We start from the raw sequence: 15,599 nt of genomic DNA, 5'->3' as shown, positions 1-15,599 counted from the left end.
TGCCTCAGTTTGGACAATAATCTCAACCTCTTTTGAACTAGCTTTTTTAAGTCAGTACAATAAAAAAAATAAATTGTTTCATTTGGAAGCAATATTTTGCATAAACAACCTACTAACATTTAAAGTTATTAATAAATCATTATTTTTAGTTATACCGACAAGACCTAACAATGAATTTTGTTATATAATCTCATTATTTCATCAAGATTAAAATAAATGAAAACATCAGTTTAACCCCAAGGAGTACATTTTATACTGATAGTTTTTTAAATTGTCCAAAAACTTTTATTACAACAATATCATGACAAATGTTACTAACTATTTGCAGTGTTTGTAAGGTCAGCCAGACTGGGGAAGGAACTTGGTTACGATTTCAGCTACAGAAACTAGGACAGCTTTATAGTAAGTGCATTTATGCAACCCAAACAGATGTGGAAAAAAAAATGAAGCTTCCTTATGAATGCTGACAATCGAGCATATACCGGCCATAAGCTTAAAAAAAATCACTTAAAGGCTTAAGCTTGAATCACCTTAACAAGTTTAGAAATTTAAGACAACCAAAAATCAGTTATTAAACAAAAACAAATGCAATAACCAAAGATGTTTTGTCAATAAAATATACAACCTGAAACAAAAAAGGTACTAAGTGGTAAAAGGGGAAGGCCCTAACTTATCTTCTCATACATCTTCTATCTTAAATCACAATCAATGAGGGATAAATAATGGCCTACAACTGTAATATTTAGCTAACAAAAGTAATAAAGACCATGTCTGAAAATACAAAATGATTCAGAAAATAGCTATCAATTTATGCAGCAAAGACAAACAACTTTACAAAAGTGTACCTTTATTTTCTCCCTTCTAATAATTCGCTCACAAAGAAGGCGTACTTTCTCTAGGTCAACCTGTAAAAGAATTTCAATGTTATGTAAACCAATGGGTAGATCTTCAATATACAGCAATATTTTTAATGGCATATGTAGGGCATGGGCAACTTAAAAACAATGTACAAAAACATTGGCATCATACCCAAAGAGGCTTTATTTGAAGTAATAACATAACTATAAGAAAAAAGCAATTGTAACCAATGTTTCAGAAATAAAATTTTCCTAGGCAACTTCAAATTTGATGCCCCTGAATGGTTCCTAACAACATGAATTGCTAATTATAAACATTGCAATAGTTAAAAATGGTGTTCATGACAATCAAAAATATTTTTTTCAATATGATTTTTTTTATTTATCTCAAATAACACTGAAATTTCATATTAAGAAAATAATTATAGCATGCAGGTATTCTCTTCAAAAACCTGCCACCAATGGCTCAGAAGTGATTTTTTTTAATAGCAGCTAGAAATAATAATGAGTTCAGACTTACCCTCACTTGCTTTATATTCTTAAGCTCCTCAGCACCGTGCTGATTATCAACCTAGAAATAAATATGAAAACAGAATAAGATAAACATACAAGGCAGCAACACCACAACAGTGATGTACAACATAATATTCCAGCGATACAAATTATATATTATTTTGGAATTAATTACACAAATGATATTAAGAAATCACACGAAAATAAAAAACCAAGGTTAGGACTGATTATTGCATTGTAGGAGGGGAGTTGGAAGGGTACCTTTTCTCTCTGTTCCACGCTATGTTTTTCACAATAGGCCTTGTGCTGGAATCTGCCACCAATAGCTTTTATGTTCATGAATAAGCCAGCACTTCTAGCACAGGTTGGATGAAATTTAGCCTGGCAATGTCCATAGCTACACTGCATAGAATGAAAAAAAGAAACAAAATGCACATATCCATATGAGGTAAACAATCAATTTACAAATTATATTCACAGAGACAGATTACAAACCTTAAGGCACAGACCAAGTCTGTTATGACATATACAACAAGTATTTATGTCCTTTTCCTTCGAAAGAGCATCCTGCAGAACAGGATCAAACAGCATAGGTCAGGAAAGGTAAAATTTGATGCAACATCATAGGATATAAATGAATCATTAGAAAAAAAAAAAAAAACAGAACGAAGCACAAAATGATCACCATTCCCCCGACCAGATTTTGCTGGCCCCTTTTGTATGTTGATTCCAGCAACCACTACAAGAAGATATAGACATGACAACTCTAGAAAAAGAATATCTTTAAGAATAATGACCTAATAATTGGAGTAATGAGAATGAAAAAAAGGGTAAAATGAAATAAACTTGAAATACCTCAGCACAGAAGGCATGAACCCATTCCCCATTTGTTGACTTGCGGAATGCACCAATAACACCACTGCATAAACTACACTGGGCTCTAGAACAAGTCTTTTCACTGCTACCCAATTGTTGATTCCCAGGACTTGCCTGTAAAGAAGTATCCTCGCAAAACTCACATCGCCATGGACCAGCGGGATCTTTAAGCCTCCGATAGCAATCCAAGTGAACAGCAACCTGCTAGTGTTTCAATAAACAATCAATACCAGAGGGAAAATAGCAATGTATAAGGAAGAATGAATCAGACGGAAATGTACACCACCTTGCAGCTAGAACAAACAAAAATACGGTTCACTATTGTCTCAGCCCGCCAACAAACATCACAGAACAATATATTTTCCTTCGCAAAATCTGGAAACTTTAAGTCACCAGAATGCTTATCTGATGAAACTTTAGAAACAAAAGACCTTGAAATAGTTTCCTTTGGACGTGGCACCGGTGGAGAATATGTTGTTGCTCTCCTAGTGGCCGTACTACCATAAATAGGATTCTGCAGAAGAGCCAAAGAGAATACACACTCATAAGCAAATTATGGGTAGTGTTGCTAACATATGAAAAAGAAAAGTTAAAAAAATAATATAGAAGAAATCATATGATTCACATTTTCAAGATAATTTGTTGAAAAATATGAGAAGAGAAATAGATATTTTCCCATTCACATAGGTAAGAGATGTATAATATATGAGAAACCTAGCCCAATTTGTAGGCCTAGATTTAGAAATAAACTAAGAGCAACAATCAACCATAACCAGCTCTAAGGAGGGAAAAAACAGGAAATCTATTAAACCTAATATATAAAATTAATGTGATGGATGCTAAATTCAATTGACTCTAAGTTAAGAAATCGTGGCACATGACAACACCTAGGGCAGAATTTCGGAAGGCATATGCATTTGCCAGCCTGTAGAAGGGAGGCTCCACACTTGACAGCTTATAGGCAAGAGGACAGTAGGGAAAATCAGGCATAGGTGCAGTGACCAGCTGAAAAAGCAAGTGCTTGCAGCTAGCTGGCAGAAAGAATGGTGAAGGATTGAAAGCAGGTAGGATATTTGCCAACTTGCGCCTCCTAATATTAAGTTTGGCTTCTTTCAGAAGCCTCAAAATTTCTTAAGGTGCTATAGAGATCCTCATAACTATTTTTGTACATAAAAATGTAGATATGAATTTATCTAAAAAGGGCACAATACCACATTCATCAATCTTATGAAGGTAGTTGGCACATTGAAAAGTCCAAATTGCATCACCGGACATTCATATAATTCCTATCTTATTTAGAAGGCAATCTTCTACTAGTGATAGTAGCATTTCAATTCTAGCTTGGAGACGTACTTATTTGGCTTTAGTTGATCAATCAATTCCTCAACTAGTGGTAATGGATAGTAGTTCTTGATGGTAATCATGATTAGTGCTATGTAATCGGCGCAATTCCACCATTCTTCTTCAACTTAAGTATCATTGATGATCCACATGATAATTGCCCATCCTAATTGCTCTCTACCCTATTAGTTCTACCACCTAATGCCAAATCTACTCAAATTTCAGTGAAATGGCAAACCATGCTCCACGGCTCTCATGGCTAACAAACCTTTCACTTCCTAGAAAAAGGAGAGAAGAATCCTACAATATGAGGTTAACTTGCTTACCTTGAGGAAGGCCAGCCGCAGAGAAAACAAAAGATAATTTTATCTAATTTTGCAGACATATCAAGGCCAAGCGCACAAGAAACAAAGGCAAGTTCATCTAATCTATCATATCACATGAGTAGTACAAAACCAAGATTGAAAATAACCATATTTTTTTTTATTGAAGATAACAAGATCAGCATTAAAGAAAGTAATAGCTATGGAAACAATGCGAGGAAAATCATTTTAGCAAGTTAAACTATTATGATTGTCTACAATAGGTAACTTCATGCTTCCATTAGTATGGATTGCCACAGGTCAAATGACACAGGCGTGATCTTGAAGGTGACCACGTTAATCACTCCATGGTTGCAAACTTGAGGATCAACTATTGGTCATCCTTGTATCATACAATCGTCTTGAATCATGCCAATGAGTAACAATTTGGATGGGATATAATTTGCAAATTTAATATGTTGTTCAGTACCTCAAAAACCATGTTTTTTTATTCCCATATCGAAGATAAAGAAAGCTAAAACAATCTTGGCCTATACATATAGCTTAAGGAGCTCATACTTAGCCTCATCTCGCTAGCAAGCATGAACTAAAGAAGGAGACATTTGTTGTTCCCTTCTTCTGAACCACTTCTAGAGTTGTCCTTCTAGTTGTATAGCCTATATCAGTAATTGTTCTTACTGTCCAATAGGTTGTTCTGGTTTTTATTAATATTTGGAATGATGTAAGAGTTATTCCGAAGGTGTAGCTTACTATTTTTACAAGGCAGATTGCTATTCAATTACATTGGCAGGTTATGGTAGCTACTATACTTGTTGCAAATCCCTTTATTTTGCTGATTTCTGCATTTTTTTCTTCTGAATGGCTTCTTATGCGCAATTAAAGATAGTGTGAGATTCGACTGTCATACCCCACCAATCTACAATCTTTTTGCATATTTCACAATGGTCTACTTTGGCCTCAATTATGGGTGGAGCTTCCAACACTTTCCCTTCACATAGCCATAGTGCTGGCAATGTGTATAAAAAAAACATTCATTGTTTTGTTGTTCTTGATTGCATTTTCCTTCATCTTGTTAATTGCAGTTGCCCTTGTCCATATGATGGTTGTTCTTTTCACTAGTCATTGGATGATTTTTGGCATTTATGCCCAATTGCCCATTGAATAGGCACCAATTTCTTCAATCAAGGCAATTCAGAACAACTCCGATTCCTAGTGTAGATTTTCATATAGCTCTGCAACAAACTTCATTGGGATTTTCAAAACCCTAACTATGCAAGAATCAAGAGTGAACTAAAATTCAAAATTCAAAACCAACTCCTGAAAAGCAGGATAAACCTATTCTTAAGCCTAACATATTGAAAACGAGTAAGCGAATCAGAACAAGAGATAATAATTAAAATTCTACAGGATCAAACAGACCAACAGACCACCCTCAGGTCAAATCGACCAGCCCCAGGGAGACCAACCTTGCCACCCTGGGATGCTTGTTTCCGATCTACTTAGCATCCCCGATCTACTTCCTCAGTTAGCGGCCAACTTGATGGCTAGCTATTTTTTCCTCATAAGGTGGTTCTCCATTGTCATCGATCCAATGGCTAACTAGTCCATATTCACCTAGATCAATGCCAAATGTTTTCAAAGATGTTTTAAACCTATGATTCACGAATCAATTTCAACATGTATTCATGTTACCTTAGGTCTATTCCTTCTTCCAAATTCTCTAACACTACTTATATCAAGATGCTTAATTTGTGCATTTTTTACACCATTTGATGTACATATCCAAAACATGGAAATTTATTTTCAATATTATTATCTTCAATACACCAAATGCTGCTAGTAGTATAATCAATTTTCAATTTAACCTTTTAAGTTTAGTCAAACGTCCATTTTAATATGCTCATTTTTGTCTAATTGAACTAAGCTGACAGATTTTTTTTTTGGTCAAACACTTGAATCAATATAATTTCTTCCGCCTAATTGTAATTTTATAAAATTTATCTTTTGAGACTCAATGATATCCTCTTATCATATAATACTCATAAGAGACTCATCATTTTAACATCTCATACTTAACTATAAGAGTTATAATATTATCAATATCTCTTTATTCTTTTGTATAATATATCCAAAATACTAAAACATATCACATCTAGGTATCCTTTTAACTTCTAATAATATTAGTTGATACTTTTCAAGATCACCACTAAATTTGTATTTCATATATTCAATCTTTATTCCACAATTCTAAGCCTTTTATCTTCAATTTTTTTTAATTATTCTATTCTTTTATTTCTTTTAACAGATATCTCATCAATTAAATTATGTTATTAAAAAAACATAAATTAAATAATTTACTTTGAGCAATATTTATAAGTATCACCATAACCAATGTAAGAAAATAAGGACTCAATGTTACTTTAATAAAATCTAACAATAGTTGTAATCCTCCAGTAATTGGAAACTCTTCGATCACCTCAAAATTACGTCTACAAAATCCATCAACAACAACAACAACAACAACATCAAGCCTTTATCCCACTACGTGGGGTCGGCTACATGAATCCTTTTTCTCCATTGTGTCCTATTAAAAGTCAAATTCTCGTTTAAATCTAATAAAGAAAGGTCATTCCTAATATTTTCTAACCAATTTTTATTTAATATTAATCCGAAAATTATTAATATTATTGATCAATTAGATGAAAGGGAGGTTTTGGCATGCTTAAGGGATGAAATTAGTAAAATGTGAAAGTCAAAATTTTGGAAATTATAGTAAATCCGAAAATGAAAATAATAATTATATTTTTTTAAATAAAATTAAAATGTTAGAGATTTAAATGTAAGTAATAGAAATTGAAAAATCGTTTTCCCTTAGGTTGGAATAAGGGAAAGGAGGTGACGACTTGTGCGGGAAATTTTCAAAACAAAGCTTCTTAAGTGTAAGTGACTCTACTTGCTAGGGAAAATGTTCATATATATATATATATATTGCTTTATGTTATTGGTTGCAAAGAAGATAGAAAAATTATTGTTCAAAGTTCTTATATCATGTTCATGTTCAATGGTTAGTGGTTTGACTTTGTGTTAAAGTTTCTTAGCTTATCATATGAAATCATGAGCATGAGCATCTTCTTATCATTTTCATGCTTAATCATACCTATGATATATGAATATATGAAATGCATAGCTTGTGATTGTTGATGGCGGAGTACCAAGAGGTGGCTCTTTGAGCAAATACGGCCTTTGAGACAATATGGAATGAAATGAAAATGTTATGGCCATGAATGATGTGTACCTGATCAGTATAATTCGGTACTCCGGGACGGATGTATACAATATGAATAAAAAGATAAACATATGCAAGTATATCTCATGTTATCTCATGTTAAGAAATCATATTTCATGTTATCTCATGTTAGACAAGCATAACTCATATCATGTTCAATACATAGTCAACTTAATACTTGCTTCAAGACATACCTTAAGACATCTATTAGCACATGTGTAGGTTATTAATCCACAAGTTCTTTTCTTTTAAATGTACACGAACTTTAGTTGTAGTTGTCAATTACTAAGCATAGCTCACTCCCCTAGTTTTGGAAAATTTTCAGAAAAACCTACTGTTAAGTGATGGCCGAACACCCGAGGTTTACATACAATTTACGCGTACCGGGTGACAGGTTCTTTTATTGTTTTCATTAGATATAGTTCCTTACTTTATTTTTGGATGGCATACAGAGTATGATTAGATATAAGTTGTCATCTTGTAAATTGTGAACAACATGTGGAATGGAAATAAAATGTTTAGAGTAGTTTTTTTTTGTTCTTGAATGTCTTTAGAATTTATATGAAAGATGAATAGAGTTTGATCTGAATGTCCGATTTCGTTCCCGCCTCGTATATACGAGCTAACCGGGCATGATCATGACAATCTCTGCCACACTTAACTTAGTATTATGTTTCTCTTTTAATGGCCAATATTCGGCACCATAAAGCATTGCAGGCCTCACCACCATCTTATAGAATTTTCCCTTAAGTTTGAGGGATACTTTTCTATCACACAACAAGCCCGATGCATTCCTCCACTTCAATCATCCAACTTGAATTCTGCTGATAATATCCCCATCTATTTCACCATCACTTTGAACAATAGATCCAACGTATCTAAAACGTGTACTGTTATTAATGACTTGATCATCCAAAGTCGCAATCCCCTCACTAGGTCTATTACTACTAAAATTACACTCCATATATTCCGTTTTAGATCTACCCAAGCAAAAACCTTTAGACTCTAATTTTGACCACCATAATTCAAGTTTACCTTCAATTCCCTCTCTAGTCTTATCAACAAGAAGAATATCATCAGCAAAAAGCATACATCAAGGTACATCCTATTGCAAATGTCTATTGAGAACATACATGACTAAAGCAAAAAGATATGGGCTTAAGGCTGATCCTTGATGTAACCCAACCGAAATAGGGAAATACTTAGTCAAACCATCTTGTATTTGAACACAAGTAATAGGTCATGCATACATATCTTTAATGATTTTAAAGATATTGAATATAAGCGTTATTAACTCCATTATTTTCAAGAACTCTTCATAACACTTCTCTTGGAACTTTATCATATGTTTTTTCTAAATCAAAAATTTTGTATGTAAATCCTCATTATTTCCTCTATCTTTCTCCATCAGATCTCTTAATAAATGTATGGCTTCCATAGTCGACCTACCCGGCATGAATCCAAATTGATTTTGAGAAACATTAATATCACGCCGCAACTTATGCTCCATAACTCGCTTCCATAATTTTAAAGTATGACATATTAACTTAATTCCTCTATAATTTGCACAATCTTGTGCATCACCTTTATTCTTAAAAATAGGAATTAACACACTCATTCTTCACTCATCTGACATCTTTTTAGTCTTCAAAATAGTAATAAAAAGTTTAATAAGCCAAGAAATTCCTTCATCTCCTAAGCATTTCCACACCTCCATTGGAATATGATCATGTCCAACACCTTTTCCACCCTTCATTTTCTTTAAAGCCTTTCTAACTTTGGTTTTACTGATATGTTGATAAAAACATAAATCTTTATTTTCATTTAAGGTGCTAAGGTCACTACAGTCAATCTTAATTTCACAATATTCATTAAAAAGTTTAGCAAAATATCTCATTCACCTTTATTGAATATCATCTTCTAAGAAAAATATTTTTTGATCTTCATCATTAATACACTTCGCTTGAACTAAATCCTTACTACTCATATCTCTTTGTTTGGCTAACTTATACATATATTTTTCTCCTTCAGTATCTAATCTATTATATAAATCACTAAAAGCTAAGGTCATTGCATCGCATATTGCTTTCTTAGATTCCTTACGGGCCTCTTTATATCTTTCCCAATTATCAAAATTTTTAAGATTAAACTAATTTTATAACAATTTTTCTTATTTTTAATCTTTTCTTGCACATTTGCATTCCACCACCAACTATTTTTAATATTAGGAGATTTTTCCTTTGATACTCCAAGCACATCTTTTGCAATATTCTTAATAACATTATCCACTTTTTCCGACATAATATTACCATCCTCATGCACAGACAAAATCTTAAGATCTAAAATCTTACTCTCAAAAATATTTTTGTTAATATTCTTTAAATGCCCCCATCTAATTTTAAAAAATCGTTTTACTTTATTTTTTATTTTTTGCCCAATTATCTTAAAGTCTAAAACTAATAATCGATATTGGGTACATAAATTTTCACTCGAAATAACTTTACAATCTTTGCAATCTAAATGATTTAATTGTCTTATAAAAAAATAGTAAATCTGAGTTGTATTATATCCATTTTTATAATTGATGAGATGTTCATTCTTTTTCTTAAATAAGGTATTAGCAATTAAAAAATCATAAGCTAAACAAAAATCTAATATGATCTTGTCACCTTCATTTGTCGTTCCAAACTCATGGCCACCATGAATGTTTTTAAAATCATCTACCTCTCTACCAACATGTCCATTTAAATCTCCTCCAATAAAAACTCTTTCTTCAAGAGGTATCTTTTGTATTAATTTTTCTAAGTCATTCCAAAAATTTAATTTAGAACTCATATCAAAAACCTACTTGAGGAGCATAAGCATTTATAATATTAACAATTTTAGCATCAACAACAATAAGTTATAATTCTATCTCCAATTATATTAATTTTTATAACATTATCCTTCAAACTCTCATCTATAATAACACCTACACAATTTCTAATACGACTCCTACCCGAATACCAAAATTTAAATCCTAAATGATCAATTTCCTTAGCCTTCTTTCTAACCCATTTAGTTTCCTGAATGCACAAAATATTTAACTTCCTATGAATCATAATATCTATTAATTCCATTAATTTTCCTTTAAGGGAACCTATATTCCAAGTTCCTATCATAATTTTAGTTTTATGAACTAGCTTCTTTGCCCACATCCGTCCTTGATGTGGGAACCCTTGCCTATTTAATACTGCACCCGGGCGCCGGTGCAGTGGCCCTTGCACACTTGTCACTGTATTTAAGCCATACATCCCGTCGCTTCCAGGGGACACCCTAGCATTAACACAATTTCTTAAAGGATTCATGTCATTATTATTCCACAAATTTTACGCTGACTGTTGACTACCTAACGCAACCCTCCACTTTTCTCATCCAGGATTTGGCAGTGTTTTTCTTATACGAATAATAAGTTTAATTCCTCTATAATTAACACAATCTTCAATATATGCTTTGTGAACCAAACCACTGTAGTATCCCTATAACTAGCCAAATCTCACAAGGTGTATTCTTTGATCTAAACATTTACCTTTATGTAGATTCATCATAGGCTCATAGCTAATTCACTTTATAAGATTAATATGTAACATATCAAATATTTTATTCATTTTGTTCTTCCAAGTATTATTTTTCTTAAAACCTTCATTTGACAATTTCTTTAAGTAGTAATCCATTTTTCATTGAAGTCCTTGTATAACTAAAAGCATACTATGCCAGCTTCTAATGAATCTAACATGATCAAAAATCGGATCCATGATCTCTTGACTTATTTAGCTATTCTAAAGTTTTTTCTTCTTGCTATCAAACATATTATATAAAACATAACAAATTGCAACTTTTATTTTGCTCACTACATGCTTTGTATGTCTTCTAGTTCTCTTATAATGAATGTAACTCTCGCTAGTATGAAGGAACATTTTCCCTCTAATAATTTTTTGTATATCCTCAGTCCAAAAAAAAAAAGTCCTTATATGAATATAATTTTTTTCTTGACTCTCCTAAGACTTCTAAAATAATTTTCTTAATGAAATTAATCATCTTTTCCCACATCAAATTTAGCAAAACTAATAATTTTATTTTATCTCTCTTGGTAACATATCTTAGAAAACTAATAATTTCTTTTCTTTAAATTCCATCACTTTATACTCAAAAAAAATTATGACTATAAAAAACATTAAAAAAATTTAGCCGATTTCCATTATGTGAAGCTTCACTCAACCACCAAATAAATCATGGTAAGATAGAAACATGTAGAATTTATTGCCGTGCATCCACCTTAATATCTAGTACCAACTATAGATCACATGTTCTAGGGAATGAAGTAGAGATCATTTCCATATATGTGTGAAATAGCAATATAATTGATATATAAGGTTAGAAAAATATTTAAAACCTGTTGACTCGAACTAACTCCATCAAATGCATCTTTACGTAGCATAGAGTTCCTCGAAGAGGCAGCAGCAGCAGTTGCTGCGGCAAGAATCGCTTGAGCTTCTTTATGACGTCTCTCTTTCCTCCCTTTTTTCTTCGCTTCTTTAACTTCACAAATATATTGATTGACAAGTACCATATCCCATCTTTTTCTCCTGAATGCATCAAGCTCTTGAGAAAGATGGTTGATCATTCTATTAATCAACTCTTCTGCATAAAAAAAAAAGGGATCATTAATATCATAACATATAAAATATATCAAACAAAAAATATTGTTGAATCATACGTAAAAGGAATTAAACAAGCTCAAGCTTAAGAATCCTATGAACATACATATATAGGAGAACGTCAGTTGCTGCCATGATACTATTAAAACCAATTTTATAAAAAAAATATATATAGGTAATTGCATGCTAGAAATGGAAGGTGGAAGGTGGAAGGTATGAAGCTATCATTAAACAGTCCAACTAGTTGTAATTGGCAGATAGCAAAATACATATATACATACATACAACATCTCGAATTAGGTGGATGTAATGCTTTTAGTACAAACAATCTATTTTCTCGTTAGGTTTGATTAACGATCAAATATTCATAAAAATTTATCAAAATGGATTATCAAGTTATTCTTAGGTTGTAAATCAATGCCAACAATCTTGATGTTGCATTTGAAGGTAATATTACAGAAAAATGTGTGGAGAATGTAATTCTCCACATAAAATGATAGATGATGATACCTTTTTTTTTTGTAATAGAAACATATCCTACATACTTCAATCAATGGTGTATGGTGCATGCCAAATCTTTTTTTTTGGCTCGTGGATAGTTATAAATTTAAACCTACATTGATAGCAAGAGAAATCCTTCATGCAATTGACGTCAAATCTCAAACCCAAGACCTATGCCCTAAAAACTAGAAAGCCTATCCATTGAGCCAGGTCCTTTCAATAGTAGTTAAAAATAAAAATTAGACATTTCTCCTATGAGAAAAATGAATATTCTCCGCCTAATTTTATTTTTTAATCTGCTGCTTTAAGTAATCTTTAAACACAAAATCATACCATTGATAGTGATATACAATTTGAAAAACAATGAGTCAAATTTCATCAAATTTCATAATCTTTTTAAAATTCATCGAGCATGTGGACAAATTGTGAATTTTCCTTTTAAAATTCAAGCTTTACCCATATATTTCATCAAGTAAAACTGCTTAATATATGCTAAGTACAATAATAAACTCATGTATTTAACCCCAACCCATTCAAAAGTCTCTATACTTTGAAATTCTAATAACATTCTCATTTAATTGTAGCCATGATTAAAAAAACTTCCATTTGATTGATTGATAATTAAATCATCTTTAAAATTCATAAAACAAGGCATAAAACTACTTCCAATGATGTTGAACATAGTAGATGGCTTTGATTTTGCATTTAAAGGCCACAATATTGAAATTAAATTGGGTAGAGAATGATGATTCTATTCATAAGAGGAGAAAAATCCATCCCTTCACTAATATACATATGATAAATCTTTATGAACCTAAGATGCATACTTGAAAAACATGAAATGAAAAGAAACTGTTTAAGAGCTTAAAGCACAACTTCTCACAGCTAGGAAACTTGAGGGCAAAACTGAATGAATAAGAAAGACGCCTGACCACATGAATGCTTGATTGAAGCAACCCTATCAAGTAAACAGTTTTGCAAGTACAGCAACTCTCCTTCAATTTCATCTGTAGGTGAAATATCCAGGAACTGCATATTTTTAACCTTTGCCAATTGGTCCAAATTTGCTGCAATGGATGGACAACCCTCAACAGTCTTGGTTTCAGTGCTTTTCAATCTATCTGCACAAACAGCCATCTTCAGTAGAATATTCTATTATCACCATAATCTGACAATGAATAATGAACAATACAACATAATATTAAAAAAAAAAATCTCATACTACAATAGGTAGAAGAAAAGAGAATAGTACCATTATAGCTAGTTTTTATGCTTTTTTGTTTGTGAAGTAATCCCCAATGATTTTGAAGTTCTCTCAACTTTTTCAGGATGAATGGATGAATAAATGACCTAGAACATGGCCCAACATCTCTGCACCATAGATCGAGAAATTTTCAGGAAAAATGTTGTTTAGTAAACTAACTATACAAAAAACACATTACCATAATACAAACCAAATAAGCTCCTAAAAATTATGAAAAGGTTGTCAAAAAGAAAAAAGATTTACTGGTTATTTAGGTTTCCAGCCAAACTCGCATCATAATCTGGATGCTCTAAGCTGTCAGTCTTTCGCTCAATAATGTCAGCCTCAAATTTTTGACTATCTTCCACAATACGAGGTGAACAATCTGATACATCTTTTAAGTCACCTCCTTCTGGCTTATCTGGAGTTACAACCATTTTTTATTTTGATAAACCGACATCAACAAAATTAATCATATAATACTCATCGAGAAACTTAGATCTAAAAAGATGCTATCATCAAAGTACAAGTTAATCAGAGCAGTCAAGAGCTATTGCAAAATTTTAATACTTAGTAAAAACCTTAAAAAGCACTTCTATACATCATTCATTCTCGACTTTCAAAAACAACAAGCTTTTCCCTCGCTTAGCTCCCTGCTCTAACATTGTTGAACAGTATTAGTTTTCCTGTTTTCCTGCTCCAAGACTGTTGAACAGTGCCTACCAGAACTAACCCAAAAAAACAACGATGGAATTTTAAACAAAATTTCTGACCAACTAAACTATAGATAATGGATAATGTAAAAGTTTCATATGGAAATCCAACGTTTTTTGGATAATAGATAATTAAGGATAATACCAGTAAGATAAGCCAACCAGTATCACAACTTCATATTTCAAAATAACAGAGTGATAACATATCAAATTCAAGAGTCTCATTAAATAATATCCAGAAAGATATATTTTGAAAATCAGACATTTGAAGCATCATAATAATGCAAGCGTGTCCCATTTAATAATTTTTTAAAGAATACTTATTCGTCTTAAGACATAAGGCAAATGGGACATGGTACTAAACAGTACAATGATTAAACCACGAGGAATATTGGTTATGTTTAGTTTTCTACTTTTCTTTATACATATACAAGTACATAAGTTTCATTTGGTTCTGCTTTTTTCTTGCTTAACTTTTCAAAAAAAATATTTTTATTTTTATGGTAAATATGCTTGGAAAATCACCAATCTGCAAGGTCACCTTCTCTATAACTTTATAAAACATAGACGTAACTCGTATTTCTATTCAAGAGTATGATCATTTAATTTCATAAACTACAACAGAAACACAGCTATAATAATGAAGCCTTAGATATATAAATATCCTGACCAGTTTGTATCCAAATTATTCAAGATTGTGTTAGGCCGGTTCCTCCTGAACCAGCCTAATCTTCCTCAAATCCTGAACCGGCCTTGGATGGGCTGGTTTTGGTCTATTGGAGGCAGACTAATACTGCCTCCTTTTCCTTTGCCGCCCATAATAGTGGGTCCTACTATTCAAATTGAATCCAAAATAAGAAAGGAGGGGGCGGTTAGGGTTTTGGAGGGAGACTTGATTTAGAAGGTTTATGTATTAAATAGCATGAGGTGTTTTAGGGTTAGGGGGTTATGATTGGATTGGTTTCTTTTGTTCTCTTGAAGTTTTTTTAGCATCTTGGGCTCTAGACTCATCGTCTAGAGATTGGGAGAGAATGATCCTACACTCAAATTGAGGATCAATTGTATCTTGTTTTGTGTTTGCTTTTGCTTTGAATCCACTATTATAATCTATCGTTTTGGATTTATTTCATCAAAATTATCGTATTGTTTCCGCTGTTTTTTAATCAATTATTGCTAGGGTTGCTTGCGAACTAACTTGTGAACTCGCTTGCAAACTCAACTATTTCCTCTTCGATTACTTGCGAACTCA

General features: G+C 32.2%; 1 protein-coding gene across 4 annotated transcripts in view; it reads right to left on the bottom strand.

Annotated features, from left to right (window-relative positions):
* The window catches only part of LOC110111399, a 59,106-nt gene that overhangs the window by 26,696 nt on the left and 16,811 nt on the right, over nt 1–15,599 (bottom strand). For 3 of the 4 annotated variants that reach the window (XM_020843252.2, XM_020843254.2, XM_020843255.2), the window contains 11 exons: nt 13,902–14,058; nt 13,647–13,765; nt 13,327–13,515; nt 11,629–11,876; nt 2,533–2,763; nt 2,226–2,447; nt 2,056–2,109; nt 1,866–1,937; nt 1,632–1,772; nt 1,378–1,428; nt 846–905 (listed from right to left, as the gene is read on the bottom strand). In XM_020843252.2, coding sequence (XP_020698911.1) covers nt 846–905; nt 1,378–1,428; nt 1,632–1,772; nt 1,866–1,937; nt 2,056–2,109; nt 2,226–2,447; nt 2,533–2,763; nt 11,629–11,876; nt 13,327–13,515; nt 13,647–13,765; nt 13,902–14,058 — 1,544 coding nt within the window. The remainder of the gene's footprint in view (nt 1–845; nt 906–1,377; nt 1,429–1,631; nt 1,773–1,865; nt 1,938–2,055; nt 2,110–2,225; nt 2,448–2,532; nt 2,764–11,628; nt 11,877–13,326; nt 13,516–13,646; nt 13,766–13,901; nt 14,059–15,599) is intronic. The other variant, XM_020843253.2, reaches the window with a different exon arrangement.

This window comes from Dendrobium catenatum, unplaced genomic scaffold (assembly GCF_001605985.2).
Source record: "Dendrobium catenatum unplaced genomic scaffold, ASM160598v2 fragScaff_scaffold_134, whole genome shotgun sequence".
Lineage (NCBI taxonomy): Eukaryota > Viridiplantae > Streptophyta > Magnoliopsida > Asparagales > Orchidaceae > Dendrobium > Dendrobium catenatum.
This window is presented reverse-complemented; position numbering and strand designations above follow the sequence as displayed.